Below are 14,937 nucleotides of genomic sequence, written 5' to 3' on the forward strand. Positions count from 1 at the left end.
TAGAATTTTTGTTGTATCTATGAAATTTATGTCTAATAAATTTAATTAGTCAAACAAAATATAAAAATAGATGGAATTTATGCAATTTTGGTGTATTTTTTGTCATTAAATATTGAACAAAATTGATAACGACATTACTTATTTTTAAATCCATTTGTATGAATGACATTTAGTTTGAAATTTACACTTTTTTTCAGAGATATTATTAACCAAAAACATAGTTGGGAGTTTAGGGCCCGAGCCAGCGAGGTGTATGACTTCGCAGCGACGTGAGCCCACCTGTTATAGGACGACAAAATTTTCATCGACAAATAGGCATCGGAAACTCCAGCCCTTCAGAGAAACGTGACTGACATCCGAATTGCGAACAGCAGCAAACATTTTTTCACCAACAGCAATTAAAATAAAAAAATCACCGCAACCATTGCCATTAAAATCGTCGTTGGTACGCCACTGGCACCACTACCATGGGCAGCGTCAACGTCAATCGCAGCGTCAGCGATGTCTTTTATCGCTACAAGATGCCCCGGCTGATGGCCAAAGTGGAGGGCAAAGGTAACGGCATTAAAACGGTCATCGTTAATATGGCCGAAGTGGCCAAGGCCCTAGGCCGACCCCCCACCTATCCGACGAAGTATTTCGGTTGCGAATTGGGCGCTCAAACTCAATTCGATTTCAAAAACGAAAGATTTATCGTCAATGGATCTCACGATGCGGGCAAATTACAAGACCTACTCGATGGCTTCATCCGAAAGTAAGTAGTACAATTTTTGAAAAATAGTAACTAATTAAAAAAAAAAAGATTCGTTTTATGTCCCGAATGCGAGAACCCCGAAACCGAGCTGCTGGTCTCTACCAAACGCAGCACCATATCTCAAGGTTGCAAGGCATGCGGCTACCACGGCCCACTAGAATCTAACCATAAATTGGTCACCTTCATTTTAAAAAATCCGCCAAATTTGAACCCCGCCGTGCAGGGGTCATCATTGACCGAAGGTAAGAGGTCAAAGAGAAGCAAACGCGCTAACGGAGACACCAATGGAGACACCAGTCAAGTCGATGATCAAAACGAAAGCTTAGAAGTGTCGGTTAATGAAAATTCCAACAAGGTAAGTGACGCGGACCGCAGACTGAACATTTTGAAATTGGAACATTTGACAGAACGGTGATGATGACGACGCACATGAATGGCAAGCCGACGTGTCGGAAGAAGCTGTGCGCGCTCGAATGCAGGATTTAACCGAAGGTGCGAAAAATATGACCATCAATGATGATTTAGAAAAGAGCGAAAAGGACCGAATGGATATTTTTTACGAATTGGTCAAGTCGAAACGCGACGCTGGTCAGTTGGACAACCCACAAATCTTTAAAGAATTGTACAATGAGGCTGATCGTTTGGAAATCAAGACTAAGGCCCCTTTGGTCTTGGCTGAAGTTCTCTTTGATCAGAATATAAGACAGCAATTGTACGATTATAGGTTGTTGTTGTTGCGTTTCTGTCATGACGATAAAAAGGCACAAAGATATTTAATGGGAGGGTTCGAGCAGGTGATCGCTCTGCATCGCGACGCTTTGCTTAATAAGGTACCGGTTTTGCTGAAATTGCTTTATGACCTGGATATTTTGAGCGAGGCTACGATTATCGCATGGGCGGAGAAGGTGTCGAAGAAGTACGTGTCGAAGGAAATCAGTCAAGAGATTCACGATAAGGCCGCGCCGTTTGTCAAGTGGTTGAAGGAAGCTGAAACGGAAGAGTCCGAAAGCGAAGAAGAAAGTGATGATGATGTCGAAATAGAATACAACGACCGAGCTCAAGTCGTTCCATTGAAACCGACTTCCACTACAAACAATAAGACGGAACGTGTTGAAGATGATGGAGAAGATGACGTCGATATTGATGCCATTTAAAGAGTTCTTATCCCGATAACAGGGTGCCGAGTGGATTTTTTTTTGTTCAGATTGACACTCGGTTTTTTGTCTCAAAAAAAGATTCGCATTATTTTTATCATAAAATGGTTGTATGTTTAGCAAGTAAAGTTTGAACACTTTGTTATCAGGTAGTTACAACACTGTTTTCTGGTACCCGACATTAATGTAACAAAACTTCCATTCACAAATAAATTGATTATTGTATCATTTGTAAGGTTTCATTAAAGTGTTTTTTTCGCAATATTATATGAGATGTTATATAAAGGATTTTATTATAATTGCTATTATAGTTATATAGATAGGTTTCCATATTTCCCATGTCAAATATCGAGCTGTATCAGTGGGTTTTACGATTTTATTATTGTTTAAATGTGAATAAAATTTAAAGCATCACCGTCACTTCTTTAAATTAGCCTATTCACCCGAAATTCGTAACCATTTCCTTTTCCACTTGTCACTGGAAGTAGCCAACAACACACATTATCGCCAAAAACTTCAGTGAAATTCGTCCATTGTCCCAAGTCAAAAGTTGTGTTATCTTGATAGTATATCGTGTCACGCAACCCTTCAATGGTAGTTTCATTTTTAAGAATCAACTTCAAGTGATAAAGAAACAAGAACAAAACAAGCAGCCCCAATAATGCCGCCAATAAAAATCTGCAATACGATGACAAATAATACAAGTGGCAACGTCGTCTCCACCCAATCGAACGCCAAATTATAGACACATTCAATGCAAACGGTGTTGCCACGTTTAGACCAAAATCCTTAACTCACCCAATTCCAACCAGTAGCTTGCTCACATTTGTTTGAATATCTTTCCAAAGATCTACAATATATTCCGCCACAGTTCCAGCATAAAACGCGCACCATAATGTTGTATAAAACAACATCAAAATGAACTGTTTGTAGTTACAAAACCCAATACAGTTGTCCACCCATGGGCAGTGATGGTCCATCTTGAGGATACATCTCTCGCAAGTTGAGCAATGATGGGTTCTATCAGGCTTGATAAGCATACAAGTCTTGCAGTAACGAGGTCGGCTGTGAAGACCACAAGTGTACATTTCTAGATTGCGCAAGCGTATCAACTTTTTCAGAATAGCGTTAGCTTCATCTTCGGTATAATTGAGGAGTCGGGAATGTTCGGATGGGTTCAGGCGGTATTCGTCAGGAATCGGGTGGTGTTTCTTCACCGCCGTTGCAAGGAAAGACCAAAGGAACATAAGGATAGTCACGTGATAGAGGAAGAGATAACTTGTTTTTTTAGCTACACTGTCGACGATGTAGACGCAAAAGTGAAGAACGTACGAGTAGTAGGAAAAAATTGTTAGACCTAAAATGAGGGTTGGCGGGATTATGTTAAGAAGTGACGTACATGACATGACACTTAGGTGACATTATTGAAACAAAATTACATTCGGAACAAAACTTTTTAAATGTTGGTTATAAAAATTTCTTTTGGGTCAATATGTAACTTACAAAAAGGAAATATAAATGTAGAAAATAAATAAAATCACATTCTTGCAACCATACAGTCGCGTAAATCTAGTCTATTAACAATTTCTAATAAAATTTCGATATCTCTTAAAGATTCAACAGTTTTAGGACAGCCTAATAGTACAACTGGTACTTTATCTATTGCAATCTTAAGGTGTTTCTCGGAAAAACTAACACTTTTTGGTTTCACAGTATTGTAAAATCTAATTTCAGTCTTCAGGTCGTAGTTCATAATCACTGAAACTTTCCATTCAGGTGACGGAAATCGAATTTCATCCAAACACTGGCACAATTTTTCAAAACCAAACGTCAATTTATTCAATTTTAAACTAGTCGAACGCTTCACAGCTGGTAAATGAATTCGTCTTTTACCATTTCTAAACCTAGATTCAACTTCACTAGATTTGAGATTAGTTACCAAACGTTTTAAAGTCAAAGGTTGCTCTTTCAAGTCAAGAGTACCTTCTACCGAGGTCACAAGTTTTCTTTTGGTCCCACGTTCAATTTTTCCATTTTTCCTAGACTTATCTTCACTTCGTAAATTTGTCCTGCGTTGTTGAATCATTTTTCTAGTCCTGTTTTCACGTTTCTGATTCGTTGACGGTCCATTTGTAGTCCCACTTTCGAAACGCTTATGAATCCCTCTTTTAAGCCCACGTCCAACATTCAACTTTGTAACATATTGTATCAGTCGTTTCTTAACCAGCGGAGGCCGTTTTCGTTTTGGTTTTTGGAGCCAAGTATTAATCTCTCTTTTAACCCCACGTCCAACATTCGACTTGGTGACATATTGTATCACATGTTTCTGAACCAGCGGTGGCCGCCCTCGCTTTCGTTTTGGTTCAAGATCCGTGTAGGGTTTCAGGGGCACTCTCAGAATAACATCGTTGATAGCCACCTCCTCCAAACAAATTTTGGCGGCTGTAAACCATCCCAGTTTAAATGTAGGAGGCCACTTACTCCCATTCGGAGCCTTAAAGCGCTGTCTTGCGTTTTTTCTCGGTCTACCCATGATTTAATTTTAGTAAATAAGTCACATAACCTAAAACATGTCAAACTTCATTGTAACATTTCCAACATATTTTGTACATATAAAATTAACTCATACCTTTTAGTATTTGAGAACTTATAACGAAAAGATGTAAGATCTTGCTGAGGTTTATTAATTTCAACTTGAGTAATTCCATTAGTAGCGTTCCCGCGATTGGAAATTTGCTTTTTGCGTTGCCACCAAGCTTCCGGCAGATGCCGCGCAATTTGCAAATTTGGTTTGTTTCTCGGATGTATTATTGATATAATGATTATCAAAAGTGGATTTTTGCGTATTTGTTAATTCTGTTCAAGTATTTTTTGTAATATTGTAAGTAAATTATTGGTTTCATTGATTGTATGCACGTTGTGACGACTGTCATTTGGATTTTTTGCGTTATTGCTTGACAAATCAATCATATTTTGTGAATTGATGTTCAATTTATTTGTTGTCATTTTGCTAGACAAAGGCCACTTGATTTGTTGTTTGTGTAAAGTAAACAAAAGGATGATTAGGGCTTATCCTGACTCTTATTTTCCTTAAAGATAACAATCAGATATTGATCCTTAGATTTGTGAGTAAATACGGGACCATCAACCGAAATGTAAAAGGTCACCGAGTTATTGCCACATATTTTTTTGCACTAGGTACTTGTAATTAAAGCGGATGATGTTTTGTATTATTTTTTGATATAATCTTGCAAAATTGCGTTTATAATGAATGTTTTTGAAAATAATAATTATAAATTATGTACGGTCGAAAGTTCATTTCTGAAAAAAAATAAAAAAAGCAATCGCTTATTCATGTTATGTGTTATTAATGTTATTATCATTAGCAAAAACAATTTCACAATGATATATTGTGTAAGATATCTATCAATATTTCTATCTAATGCAATTACTTTTATTTTTAACGTATATAATAAATAAAACGTAAAAATACCCGTGTCACGTGACACTTTTTTCGCGCCAAATGTACAAATTCAAAGTATCCGCTTGCCCTTTTAGCGCCTTGCCCTCCCCCCAGCTCCCTCGCCCTGATGCAGGCCTAATTTTGTCATTAACCAGTCCGCTCCTTTTAATACGTAACAATTTTGTTCATTGTTTGTTTATTATTCACACATTCATACGAGTAACAGTAACTCAGCAAAAGTTGACCACTCTTGAAAACCAGTCGTTGAGTGAGCGCTCAGCACAACAAAACAAGAGTGGAACTTTCTCATATCGGTGTTTCTCGATTTCCTTATCTTGACAATGTTTTGTATATAAATTGTTATTCAAAGAGTGCTATCTTTTAATAATTAGTGAAACAGTAAAGTGATCACATTTTGCGTGAAAATGTACGGCAAAAGCGCACAGAAACGGCACAGAAAAAGGAAAACATGGAGAATTAAACGTAGGTTGCGGATTGTTTTGAAAAATTGGGACGTGCGTCGCAGCGTTATTTCCGAAAATTGTCAAAATAACAATGTTTCAAAGTCCGCATTGTTTGCATAATATTAATCAGACTGGTTGTTGACGTCAATATTACGATTATCTAATTTTTGCAGACTGGAAGATGTTGGGTGATTATGAAGATGATTCGTCATCTTCGGGTGGTGAACTCACCCCGACTCGCAAGTCCGGCTCTGGAGCAGCGACCCAAAATAGCGCCCAGCAAAACCCTTCGATTCTTTCATCGTTACGAAGCGTCTTGATTGTCATAAGTTCGGCTCTAATTTGTTTTGCAGCGGCGAGAAATTCAATCACTTGGTATGCAAAATAAATTTATGGTAATTCGAGATTCAGGTTTTTTTAAAGGCACTGTCAGAGATTCTGGGGGGCTTCGGGCGACTTTTGGCAGGCCCAATGGGATAAATTTTTGGATACGGTGGGCGAGGATCCTTTCAGCTTGTGGGTTTATGGAACAACAGTCCTGACTTTTGGGGTATATTGGCTGTTTGGGGGGATATACACCATTTTAGATGTGACCAACAAACCGGCAGCTCTTCGACGGTATAAAATCCAGCCGGGGACGAACGAACCCGTCGATAATAAAAAACTCCTCCATGTAAGATTTTCAATAAAGTATTTAACAATAATTTGATTGAGTTTAGGTCATTTGGTGCGTGATTTTCAACCAAATCATAGTCGGCTTGCCCTCCACGATCCTCATGTATTGGATCATGTCTTGGCGGGGGTTCCCCCCATTACGCGAGCTTCCTACCTTCCATTGGGTATTGTACGAATTGGCAGTGCATATTCTAGTCGAAGAAGCCGCCTTTTATTACTCCCATAGGTACGTTTCCTCCTGGAAATTCCCCCATCTAAGGGCTTCAATGTTTCAGACTCCTACACCACCGTTACCTCTACAAAATCATCCACAAACAACACCACGAATGGACAGCCCCAATTGCGGTAACGGCTATTTACAGTCACCCAATTGAACATCTCTTTTCCAATTTGATTCCTCCATTTTTGGGGGTATTTATAATGGGGTCTCACGTGGCCACGGCTTGGTTGTGGTTCACTTTAGCGCTCTTATCAACGTTGAATGCCCACTCTGGGTATCATCTCCCGTTTTTCCCATCACCGGAAGCCCATGATTTTCATCACATGAAGTAATTTAACCAATTGATTATAGCCACAATTAATTTTTTCCCTTCAGATTTAATAATTGTTTCGGGGTGTTGGGTGTGTTGGATCGGCTTCATGGCACTGATACCAACTTCCGGTCATCGAGGGCCTACGTCCGCCATATTATGATGTTAAGCTTCATCCCTCCAAGGGAGGCCTACCCTGAACCCAACCCCTGCAAACACAAGCTGGGGAAGCAGTAATAGGAGTTCGGGAACCATATTTTAACTCATGCACATATAATGTAATAATATTAAAGTGAATATTGTTAGATGTAGTTGCGTCACTTCCTGAATATGACCAGGATTTATAAAAAAATATTGTAATTGTTATATCTCTCTAAGGGGTGATTTTTTTGTATATTTGACGGTTGTAAGAACGGAAATGTTCCATGAAACACAAAGAAACTTGTTTTTACGTAATATAACATTTATATTACGTTGCAGTTGCATAAATTTTATATTTGTTAGTGTTTATTGGAGCAACAGCAATGGTTTTTGGGAACAAATCTCAAGAAATTATTTTTTCCCAAGGAAATGGCGAAACGTAATTAGCGGATTTAAGACGTAAGAAGGAATGCAAGAATTTTAAGGGCTGTATTTTTACTATATTTGTATTATACTATTGGTTGAATATAGCAATAAATATTCTGACTGTGAATCGTCTTTTATTTACAAAAATAAACAAATTCAATATTTCTTCAAAGTCTTTCTGATCAATGCTAGACGCTGTTTGTGCGCCTCCGTTGTGAGACTCCTCTTGTACGGCCTCAACTCATCTGTTCCAAACCCAGGGGTCCACATATTATAATTCCTATTCAAGAACTGCTGAACATCTTTCACTTCAATCGTATTAACTCGCCGATTTTTCGCGATTAGGGCAGCCCCATTGAGACACCGATCAACAAACTCGTCCACGTAATTCAATATTATTTCCTCAACCTCGTCCTCAAGGTTAAGCGTGGAGTCGGTGTCGCGCACCAGGTCTTGGAGTCTCTGTTTGGTCAAAATTTGGGCATGATCTGAACCCTGAACGGTCTTCATTGGGGTTTGCACCGTCTGGACTCCCACGAGGCTTGCCCCCGCCATGGGAATTGTCTCCACAACAATCCCAGGTTTCATCTCATTTGATTGATCGACTGTAGCAGGGGCGTGCGATAATGCTGTGAGAGGAATTCCGTTGTTTGCATTGACGTTCGTCATGATAGTGTGGGGGATGGGCACTTGGTTGATTACGATGTTCTGCGGCTGGATCAGGTTGTTGGTCAAATTGGGCACCGACATGGTGATAATAAACTTATAGGGCGAAAAGTAGGGTTATGTTATAGTCAATAAAACTATGAAAATCACTTATTTGGACACTCCATTGATAGTTCCTCACAGTACTTATTAAATTAATTTCACGAAATTAACAGTTCTGCAGTAATTATGCAGAAAAATTAAACAATTTGTTAGCTTCCACCTTCAAACTTTTTGTTGTCATTTGACATCAAAAATTGACATTTGACATTTTCTTACTTGAAAGGTTAGTACCAACCTAATAACGCAAAATTCTAAAAGTTTCTTTAGTTTCTTTTATCTTCTATCTTTTTTGATGATTGTCATTTGACATTTGTACTATTCTAAAAATTGTAGAATCTCGTTTTTGCAATTTTAGGGTGGAAAAAAATGTCCGAAACTGTGTTGTATCAGTGTCGTTTGTGTTTAAAAGATTCCCAGTTTTGTTATTCTTTGTTTGATGAGGATGTCATCGAGATAATTGAAAGTTTCACCTCTATTAAGGTTAGGATTTCAATTTTCTTTTATTACTATTTTTTATTACTTAAACTGATTACGGCCGTAATGCTCATTAATGTTTTTCTTCTTTAATTATATCCATTTAGAAATGTATTTTTTTCACAATTGACTCAATAATGGAACCTTGGCGTCAACTTAATGACGATTAATTAGTTTTTTTTTAGTGCATTTCTTTTAGTAAATTGTTTTTTTAACAATAATTTACACTTTTGAGCAAATTTAATTTATTTATATTTAATTATATTTATGTGAACTATTTTTCATTTTCTTTTTTTTATCAGATTGATGAAGACGACGAACTCCCTTCAATTTGTTGTTCACAATGTCTTGAGGACATCTACGTAGTTCACCGTATCAGAAATCGCATAATCGAGTCTGATAAAATCCTACGGGAGCGCATACCTCAAAAACCAAACCCTTCCCCTGAAGATTTCTCGATTAAGATCGAAACGGATTTAAAAGCCGACATTTCCGAGCCCATTTCCGAACTCGTAATAATCAAAAACGAAACTGAATCGAATCCAATTCCCGATGACTCTCCCAGTGAAGAAATCGAAGTCACGATAAATCCCGAAATGAATGAGGTTTTCAAAAAACAAATCGAACTCAAACGCAAATCGGTCCTCGAAAAGCCAGAAAACAATTATGAATGCACCGAATGCAACCTACGTTTCAATTTCCAAAAATACTACTTCCAGCACATGAAAAAACACAACATTTTGAGTGTTTGTAAGATCTGCAGTCGCCAAGTTCTCACTTGTAACTACCGAAGACACCTCGAAGTCCATAAATCGTCGCCGAAAGTCTGCGAATTGTGTGGGGCCGTTGCCAAAAACGCGGAGAGTTTAAGGGGTCATATGTTTTACATGCATAAAAGTACTGCCGAGCAGTATAAATGTAAACAGTGTGGAAAATTTTACCGATACAAGTATAAATATCAATTACACATCCGAAAGGCTCATGGAGGCGATAAAACCCACATTTGTGAGGTGTGTGGAAAAGCATTTTATACAGCTAGGGACGTAAATAGGCACATACAAATGACCCACATGAAACTGAGGCCTTATGTGTGTCAATACTGTAATAAGGGGTTCAGTAGTTCATATGCGAGACGCACGCATGTGAGACAACACACCAATGAGAAGCCCTTCAAGTGTGAGATTTGTGCAGAAGGGTTCAGGCAGAGGGTGTCCTTGAAGACGCATCTCAAGTCCAAACATGGAGTATTACAGATTAGTGAGCAAAGTATACACCAGTCGCCCCCACAAGAAGCGCAAGTTGTTAGTTAAGAGACTGATGTGATTGCTTTTGAGCTCATTTTATTACGTACTGTGCCGTAATTGTTTTTGTATTTTAATACTTTTGTGATTAAATTGTTATTAAGTTCTAGAGTGTCGGCGGAAATTGTAATTTAAAAAATAGAATCATGAAAATAAATGCAAAGTGTTTTAATTACGACTCCTTCATTTGAATAATTTAGGGTTTTTTGTTATCATTTTAGGGAGCTCAATCTTTACAAATATAATTATTAATATTATGAATCAAAAAAAATAATAGAAACATTCCATTAGACGCTCCGACTTAACTGATTATTTGTATTTTTTATAATTAGGTTTTAGTTTTAGATAATTGAAAAATTCCACTATTAAAATGTCATCTGTCAAACGTAAACGTCAATAACCTTTTCACAAACTTATCCAAATTTGCAAAAATAATAGTGAAGGGACAAAAGGCGCATGCAGTCTGTAAGTTACAAAATTCCGCTATTTATGTAATGTTATCGGTGCTATTTAACAAGTCTCTACAAACCGATCCGTTTCTGATTAATGATTTTTCAAGAGTTGCCCCCCTAATCAGTATCAAGTTAAATGGGGCTCCGAATGCGAGTCGTAACAAATCGAAGAACATTGTAATGGCAGAACGTCGCAATGAATCGTATACCAATAAGAACAACGACAATAATTACAGTAACATTCGCACTGTTGTCACTTCTCGTCTATCGGGGCTACCGAACAGTCGGAGGCAAAATAAAAACCGAACCGAGGAAAGTATTTGTCCCAGTGTCGGAAATGTGGTGCAATTCAATAATTTTACGGTGGGGCTACCTTTGAGGCAGCCGTTGCAACCACAAATATACAATCATTTAGCTTATCAGCAGTTTGTACACGCAGTATTACAACCAAATTTACAACCGTGCTTTCACAGACCTAACCAGGAAAACCGGAGGCAGTTACACAACGCTGGTAACACTGGTAATACAAAAGTAAATTAATATTTTTTACGAATCCAAAATGAATTTTAGCTGGACGACGGTCGCTAAAAGGGTTACGTTTTTGGGAAAAAATCTCACCAAATAGTACTAACTCAGGATTCGTTTTCTCTGTTATGACTTACAATGTCCTTGCCCAAGACCTCATCAACCAACATCCTTATTTATACACGTTTCATAGAAGAGATTGTCTCAAATGGGACACTCGTTGGAATAATCTCTTGGCTGAAATTCGCGATTTAAACCCTGACGTAATCAAACCAAAAATGCAAGCAAATTATGACTAAAATCAAATTTTTAGATTTTGTGTCTCCAAGAAGTACAAAATACACATTTAGATCAATATTTTTCAACATTTGAGACTTTGGGTAATAAATATTTGGTACCAACATGAAAAAATAACTTTTATTGAAAATAGGGTACCAAGGACTGTACAAGCAACGCACCGGCCCCCGCACCGACGGCTGTGCCATCTACTACAAGTCCTCCTTACTTACCCTCCTTGAACATGAGACAGTTGAATACAACCAACCCAGTACCCGTCTCCTCGACCGCGACAACGTGGCCATAATCGCAAAATTCGCCCCTAAATCCCACCTCTCGCACTCCTTCGTCGTCGCCACAACCCACCTCCTCTACAACCCAAAACGACAAGACGTACGCCTCGCCCAAACCCAACTCCTCCTTGCCGAAATCGACCGAATTGCGTTTAATTCCTCCAAGTACTTTCCAGTTATCGTCACTGGCGATCTAAACTCCACCCCCAACTCCGCCCTCTACAAATTCATCACTAGTGGACTGTTGCGCCGCGAAGATTTGGCTTCGATTCACTCACCGAGGAGCGAGACCGGGACCTATCGTTTGCCTTCATCGTTGAGAATTACAGGTGGGTGGGGCGTGAGGCGGCGCTGGGTTCTTACAAGTTGTATTTTAGATGAGTGCCAACATGCCGATTTGTTAGCGAAGAGGCAAAAAAATAATCTTTTGCCAAGACAGGAGGAGCTTAAGTTGATTGAGCTGAAACATAGTGGAAGGCAGATTGAAGGGAAGAAAAATAAGGAGAAACTCAATGAGAAGTTGTTCAATTCGGGGAGTTTGAGTCATAAATTTTTCCTAGATTCGGTGTACAAGTACAGAATTAGGGGAGATATCGAAGCAACGACCTTTCAGGACATGTGGGTTTCCGTCGATTACATTTTTTTCAGGTAATTTCATTGTGGTGTTTTGTTCTTATTTAGCTCTTAATTTTAGTAAGAAGCGGAAAAGTAAGAGTGGTCTCGTCCTTTTGGAGCGTTACAGATTGCCGACGAGCAAAGAATTGCGTGATTTAAAAATCCCTAATGGGGATTTGGGGTCGGATCATTTATCTCTGATGGCGAGATTTAAGTTGGAATTGCGATAATGTTTAATGTTAAGGGTTAAGTGTTTTGACTACATATTTTGTAAAAATAAAGTTTGTTTAAGGAGATAGTGTTTGATTGAAAGAATAGTGTTAGAGAGGTGAAATAATTTTATTGAACAACATAAATTTTTAAACAGAATATCTATTTGTTTTGCACAACACAACGAGGGTAACATATTATACAGGGAGAGTGGAATAAATAACTTTCCAACTATACACTATACATCAATTGTGTGAGTGTTAGAAAACTCCACCGAATCGTGTGCGTGAAATTCGGTGTTTGTTCCCTGGCGCACAAATAGAGAACTGTCAGCGAATTTCATAATTTTCGCAAATCAAAGACCTGTGAAAATATAAGCTGAATCGGGAGAGACGGCAAGTAGAGTTTTCCTGTATTTGTGGTCCCAGTCAATTCAGTTTAAATTCGGTTTAGGTGATTGATCTCGCTTGGTCGTGGAGTTGATGAGTGAGTCGCCATGTCCGGTATTAAGGCCCGTCGTGCACTCTAACGGGTCTTAGCAGAGGTCGTGGCTGCTATCTAACGGTGATCAGCGCGAGTATCAATAAGTACATCCGAAAGCGTTACACAGTACGGTTAGAATATAGAATATTAAAAACGGGAGGGCCAAGCCCACCTGAATTAAAGCTATACACACAACACCTAGATAAAGTATAAAGAACAACCATTATCAATATACATATATGTTTTTTTGATTTATAAAATATTTTAACAGGAAACAACAAGCACGTTACATGCAAATAGAATCATAACATTAGCTTAAGACTTTATTATACAGTGTTAGAAAACATCCACTTTTATATGTATAGTATTTATAAATATTTAAACAAACTTAAACTAAAAAACCTAGGCTAGTATTCTCCAACCGAAAAACCTGAAAAACGGTGACTGAAGCCTGTGATGTATACAAGAGCTAAACGCTTCTGAACTAATGGAGATGGTCAGGTCTTACGTTGGACAATCTCACCCTTTTTTGGTCTAAACATCCACCACCATCTTTTTGTGGATGTCGGTATTGCCAACTACATTACAAAACTCCTCAAACGAAATCTTACCGTCCTCGTCTTTATCCGCAAACAAAATTGTCTTATCTACGATTTGCTGCAGTTGGGTGTCTTTCAAATTATTACCGACCATCATTTTCAACACCTAAAAACCACCCTCAGAAACAATCCCGAAACCCAACTAAACTCACTTGGAACAACTCCCCATTTGAGATGAAACCGTCGTTATCCATGTCGTAAATTCGGAACGCGAACCGCAGCTTAGACAGCTTGTCTCCCTTAACACTGAACTGCGACACTCCCTGGATAAATTCTGCAAAAACGCCTCCAAAATAACAAAACTGAACGACAAAAATAGCGATTTTACTTGTTACTTTTTTGTGCAAATTTGGTGAAAACGGGGCACTTATCGCCAAACAATCCGCGTTATTTTTAGTCTTTTATTTACATTCAAGTGTCTAAAATTAGCCCCACCTGAGTCATTTGAAATTTACAACTAATCCATGGATCACAATTCGCTTTATAATCCATAACCGCCCCCTTTACCTTTGAAATCCACTTCGCCATTGCCGTCGGCGTCGAAGATATCAATCACGCGCTGCACCAGAGGATTCTGCTGAAGCTCCGGCAGCGACATGAACTCGTCGATGCTGAGCGCCCCGGAATTGTCCAAATCTAACTTCCGGAATCGCTTTCCGAGGCGTCGTATCTCATCGGCGTCGACTAAAACAAGCGCATTGTATGGGGACACCACAAGTTTGGGTCAACTTACAGTTTGAGCATAGCTCCATGGGCAGGGAGCTCTCGTTACCCTGAAAAAAAAGCAAATTCGTGAGGGTTTTGCGACGGATGGGCTTGCCCCTAAAAGTAGGCTAGCCCACAACACGGGTCCAGGCCCGTCGAGGCTGCGCTATGAGACGTGGGGGCACTGTAAAAGGTTGTGGGGGTAGTACGTACCATGGTTGGCTGCTTTTCTGCACTTTAATGGTTAGAAAATCTGCTATTCCGAGATGTGTTTGCTAAAGGGACAAATATTACTGGAGCAGCGCAGGAGGCGCTGGCGTCGGCTAAATTGAAAAACAATCGAACGCGATAAAATTGAATTTTCCCGCCGTGGTATGCAATTTTTCTTTTTTTCGACAATGCCTTGAATAATCATTGAATAATTTATCAATTATAAAACTTTATTTATTAATGTTTAATGATTTTAATAAATTTTTTGCAAAATTGTAACAAACGCAAATTTTGTCTGGTTATGGATTCCTTATTATATTTTAGTTGAAATTTTGTTACATAAAGGGTTAAAGATTGTAAATAGATGAAAGTTCAACAATCATTTTAATCAAATATAAAATTTAAGCGTACTAATAGGT

At 38.5% G+C, this 14,937-nt stretch overlaps 8 protein-coding genes across 20 annotated transcripts in view; 4 read left to right on the forward strand and 4 right to left on the reverse strand.

The window, feature by feature from the left end:
- Nucleotides 1–2,322, forward strand: part of LOC123005132 (eukaryotic translation initiation factor 5) — a 3,930-nt gene extending 1,608 nt beyond the window's left edge. For all 6 annotated transcript variants that reach the window (XM_044398758.1, XM_044398757.1, XM_044398761.1 and 3 more), the window contains 3 exons: nt 198–754; nt 803–1,109; nt 1,162–2,322. In XM_044398758.1, the coding sequence (XP_044254693.1) occupies nt 468–754; nt 803–1,109; nt 1,162–1,908 (1,341 nt within the window). In that variant the 5' untranslated portion in view covers nt 198–467 and the 3' untranslated portion in view covers nt 1,909–2,322. The remainder of the gene's footprint in view (nt 1–197; nt 755–802; nt 1,110–1,161) is intronic.
- LOC123005137 (palmitoyltransferase ZDHHC20-A-like) lies at nt 2,196–3,337 on the reverse strand. The gene is made up of 2 exons (XM_044398768.1): nt 2,707–3,337; nt 2,196–2,586 (listed from the first exon to the last, which is right to left on the reverse strand). Exons 1-2 carry the CDS (start codon nt 3,312–3,314, stop codon nt 2,334–2,336), a joined length of 861 nt encoding a protein of 286 aa, XP_044254703.1. The 5' UTR covers nt 3,315–3,337; the 3' UTR covers nt 2,196–2,333.
- Nucleotides 3,338–3,369: 32 nt separating this feature from the next.
- Nucleotides 3,370–4,849, reverse strand: LOC123005136. The gene is made up of 2 exons (XM_044398767.1): nt 4,538–4,849; nt 3,370–4,471 (listed from the first exon to the last, which is right to left on the reverse strand). Exon 2 carries the CDS (start codon nt 4,439–4,441, stop codon nt 3,446–3,448), a length of 996 nt encoding a protein of 331 aa, XP_044254702.1. The 5' UTR covers nt 4,442–4,471; nt 4,538–4,849; the 3' UTR covers nt 3,370–3,445.
- Nucleotides 4,706–7,734, forward strand: LOC123005134 (fatty acid hydroxylase domain-containing protein 2). Of its 2 annotated transcripts, none has more exons than XM_044398764.1 (6): nt 4,706–4,789; nt 6,009–6,210; nt 6,259–6,508; nt 6,555–6,736; nt 6,786–7,058; nt 7,106–7,734. In XM_044398764.1, exons 2-6 carry the CDS (start codon nt 6,017–6,019, stop codon nt 7,275–7,277), a joined length of 1,071 nt encoding a protein of 356 aa, XP_044254699.1. In that variant the 5' UTR covers nt 4,706–4,789; nt 6,009–6,016; the 3' UTR covers nt 7,278–7,734. The 2 variants fall into 2 exon arrangements, with proteins under 2 accessions (XP_044254699.1, XP_044254698.1); XM_044398763.1 differs by lacking the exon at nt 4,706–4,789 and adding an exon at nt 5,631–5,854.
- On the reverse strand, nt 7,670–8,594 carry LOC123005140 (transcription initiation factor TFIID subunit 12). The gene has a single exon (XM_044398775.1). It carries the CDS (start codon nt 8,355–8,357, stop codon nt 7,764–7,766), a length of 594 nt encoding a protein of 197 aa, XP_044254710.1. The 5' UTR covers nt 8,358–8,594; the 3' UTR covers nt 7,670–7,763.
- A 71-nt stretch (nt 8,595–8,665) lies between these two features.
- Nucleotides 8,666–10,307, forward strand: LOC123005135 (zinc finger protein 77-like). Its single transcript, XM_044398765.1, has 2 exons — nt 8,666–8,855; nt 9,152–10,307. Exons 1-2 carry the CDS (start codon nt 8,742–8,744, stop codon nt 10,157–10,159), a joined length of 1,122 nt encoding a protein of 373 aa, XP_044254700.1. The 5' UTR covers nt 8,666–8,741; the 3' UTR covers nt 10,160–10,307.
- Nucleotides 10,308–10,477: 170 nt separating this feature from the next.
- LOC123006014 (protein angel homolog 2) lies at nt 10,478–12,605 on the forward strand. Of its 7 annotated transcripts, none has more exons than XM_044400147.1 (8): nt 10,478–10,615; nt 10,710–10,914; nt 11,076–11,122; nt 11,173–11,390; nt 11,441–11,507; nt 11,558–12,025; nt 12,074–12,344; nt 12,391–12,605. In XM_044400147.1, the coding sequence occupies exons 2-8, from the start codon at nt 10,799–10,801 to the stop codon at nt 12,539–12,541; spliced, it is 1,338 nt and encodes a 445-aa protein (XP_044256082.1). In that variant the 5' UTR covers nt 10,478–10,615; nt 10,710–10,798; the 3' UTR covers nt 12,542–12,605. The 7 variants fall into 7 exon arrangements, with proteins under 7 accessions (XP_044256082.1, XP_044256084.1, XP_044256081.1 ...); XM_044400149.1 differs by having other exon boundaries at nt 11,076–11,113; XM_044400146.1 differs by having other exon boundaries at nt 10,710–11,122.
- A 26-nt stretch (nt 12,606–12,631) lies between these two features.
- LOC123006016 (calcineurin subunit B type 2) lies at nt 12,632–14,658 on the reverse strand. Its single transcript, XM_044400151.1, has 5 exons — nt 14,522–14,658; nt 14,337–14,376; nt 14,111–14,287; nt 13,756–13,877; nt 12,632–13,709 (listed from the first exon to the last, which is right to left on the reverse strand). The coding sequence occupies exons 1-5, from the start codon at nt 14,522–14,524 to the stop codon at nt 13,539–13,541; spliced, it is 513 nt and encodes a 170-aa protein (XP_044256086.1). The 5' UTR covers nt 14,525–14,658; the 3' UTR covers nt 12,632–13,538.
- Between the last annotated feature and the right edge of the window lie 279 nt (nt 14,659–14,937).

This window comes from Tribolium madens, unplaced genomic scaffold (assembly GCF_015345945.1).
Source record: "Tribolium madens isolate multiple individuals breed KSU strain unplaced genomic scaffold, Tmad_KSU_1.1 Scaffold_20;HRSCAF=117;Tcas5.2_LG4, whole genome shotgun sequence".
NCBI classification, from domain to species: domain Eukaryota; kingdom Metazoa; phylum Arthropoda; class Insecta; order Coleoptera; family Tenebrionidae; genus Tribolium; species Tribolium madens.

Excerpts from the sequence above, each read along its gene's own strand:
- LOC123005140 (XM_044398775.1), bottom strand. The coding sequence starts at position 8,357 with ATGTCGGTGCCCAATTTGACCAACAACCTGATCCAGCCGCAGAACATC.
- LOC123006014 (XM_044400143.1), top strand. The coding sequence starts at position 10,645 with ATGTTATCGGTGCTATTTAACAAGTCTCTACAAACCGATCCGTTTCTG. Across the intron at positions 11,391-11,440 it reads TTCGCGATTTAAACCCTGAC|ATTTTGTGTCTCCAAGAAGT; the intron begins GTAATCAAACCA and ends TCAAATTTTTAG. Across the intron at positions 12,345-12,390 it reads GTCGATTACATTTTTTTCAG|TAAGAAGCGGAAAAGTAAGA; the intron begins GTAATTTCATTG and ends TCTTAATTTTAG.
- LOC123005135 (XM_044398765.1), top strand. The coding sequence starts at position 8,742 with ATGTCCGAAACTGTGTTGTATCAGTGTCGTTTGTGTTTAAAAGATTCC. Across the intron at positions 8,856-9,151 it reads AAAGTTTCACCTCTATTAAG|ATTGATGAAGACGACGAACT; the intron begins GTTAGGATTTCA and ends TTTTTTTATCAG.
- LOC123005134 (XM_044398763.1), top strand. The coding sequence starts at position 5,797 with ATGTACGGCAAAAGCGCACAGAAACGGCACAGAAAAAGGAAAACATGG. Across the intron at positions 6,509-6,554 it reads ATAATAAAAAACTCCTCCAT|GTCATTTGGTGCGTGATTTT; the intron begins GTAAGATTTTCA and ends GATTGAGTTTAG. Across the intron at positions 6,737-6,785 it reads GCCTTTTATTACTCCCATAG|ACTCCTACACCACCGTTACC; the intron begins GTACGTTTCCTC and ends TCAATGTTTCAG.
- LOC123006016 (XM_044400151.1), bottom strand. Across the intron at positions 14,288-14,336 it reads CATGGAGCTATGCTCAAACT|TCGACGCCGATGAGATACGA; the intron begins GTAAGTTGACCC and ends CGCTTGTTTTAG. Across the intron at positions 13,878-14,110 it reads TGGCGAAGTGGATTTCAAAG|AATTTATCCAGGGAGTGTCG; the intron begins GTAAAGGGGGCG and ends GCGTTTTTGCAG.
- LOC123005137 (XM_044398768.1), bottom strand. The coding sequence starts at position 3,314 with ATGTCATGTACGTCACTTCTTAACATAATCCCGCCAACCCTCATTTTA. Across the intron at positions 2,587-2,706 it reads AAGCTACTGGTTGGAATTGG|ATTTTTATTGGCGGCATTAT; the intron begins GTGAGTTAAGGA and ends ATCGTATTGCAG.
- LOC123005136 (XM_044398767.1), bottom strand. The coding sequence starts at position 4,441 with ATGGGTAGACCGAGAAAAAACGCAAGACAGCGCTTTAAGGCTCCGAAT.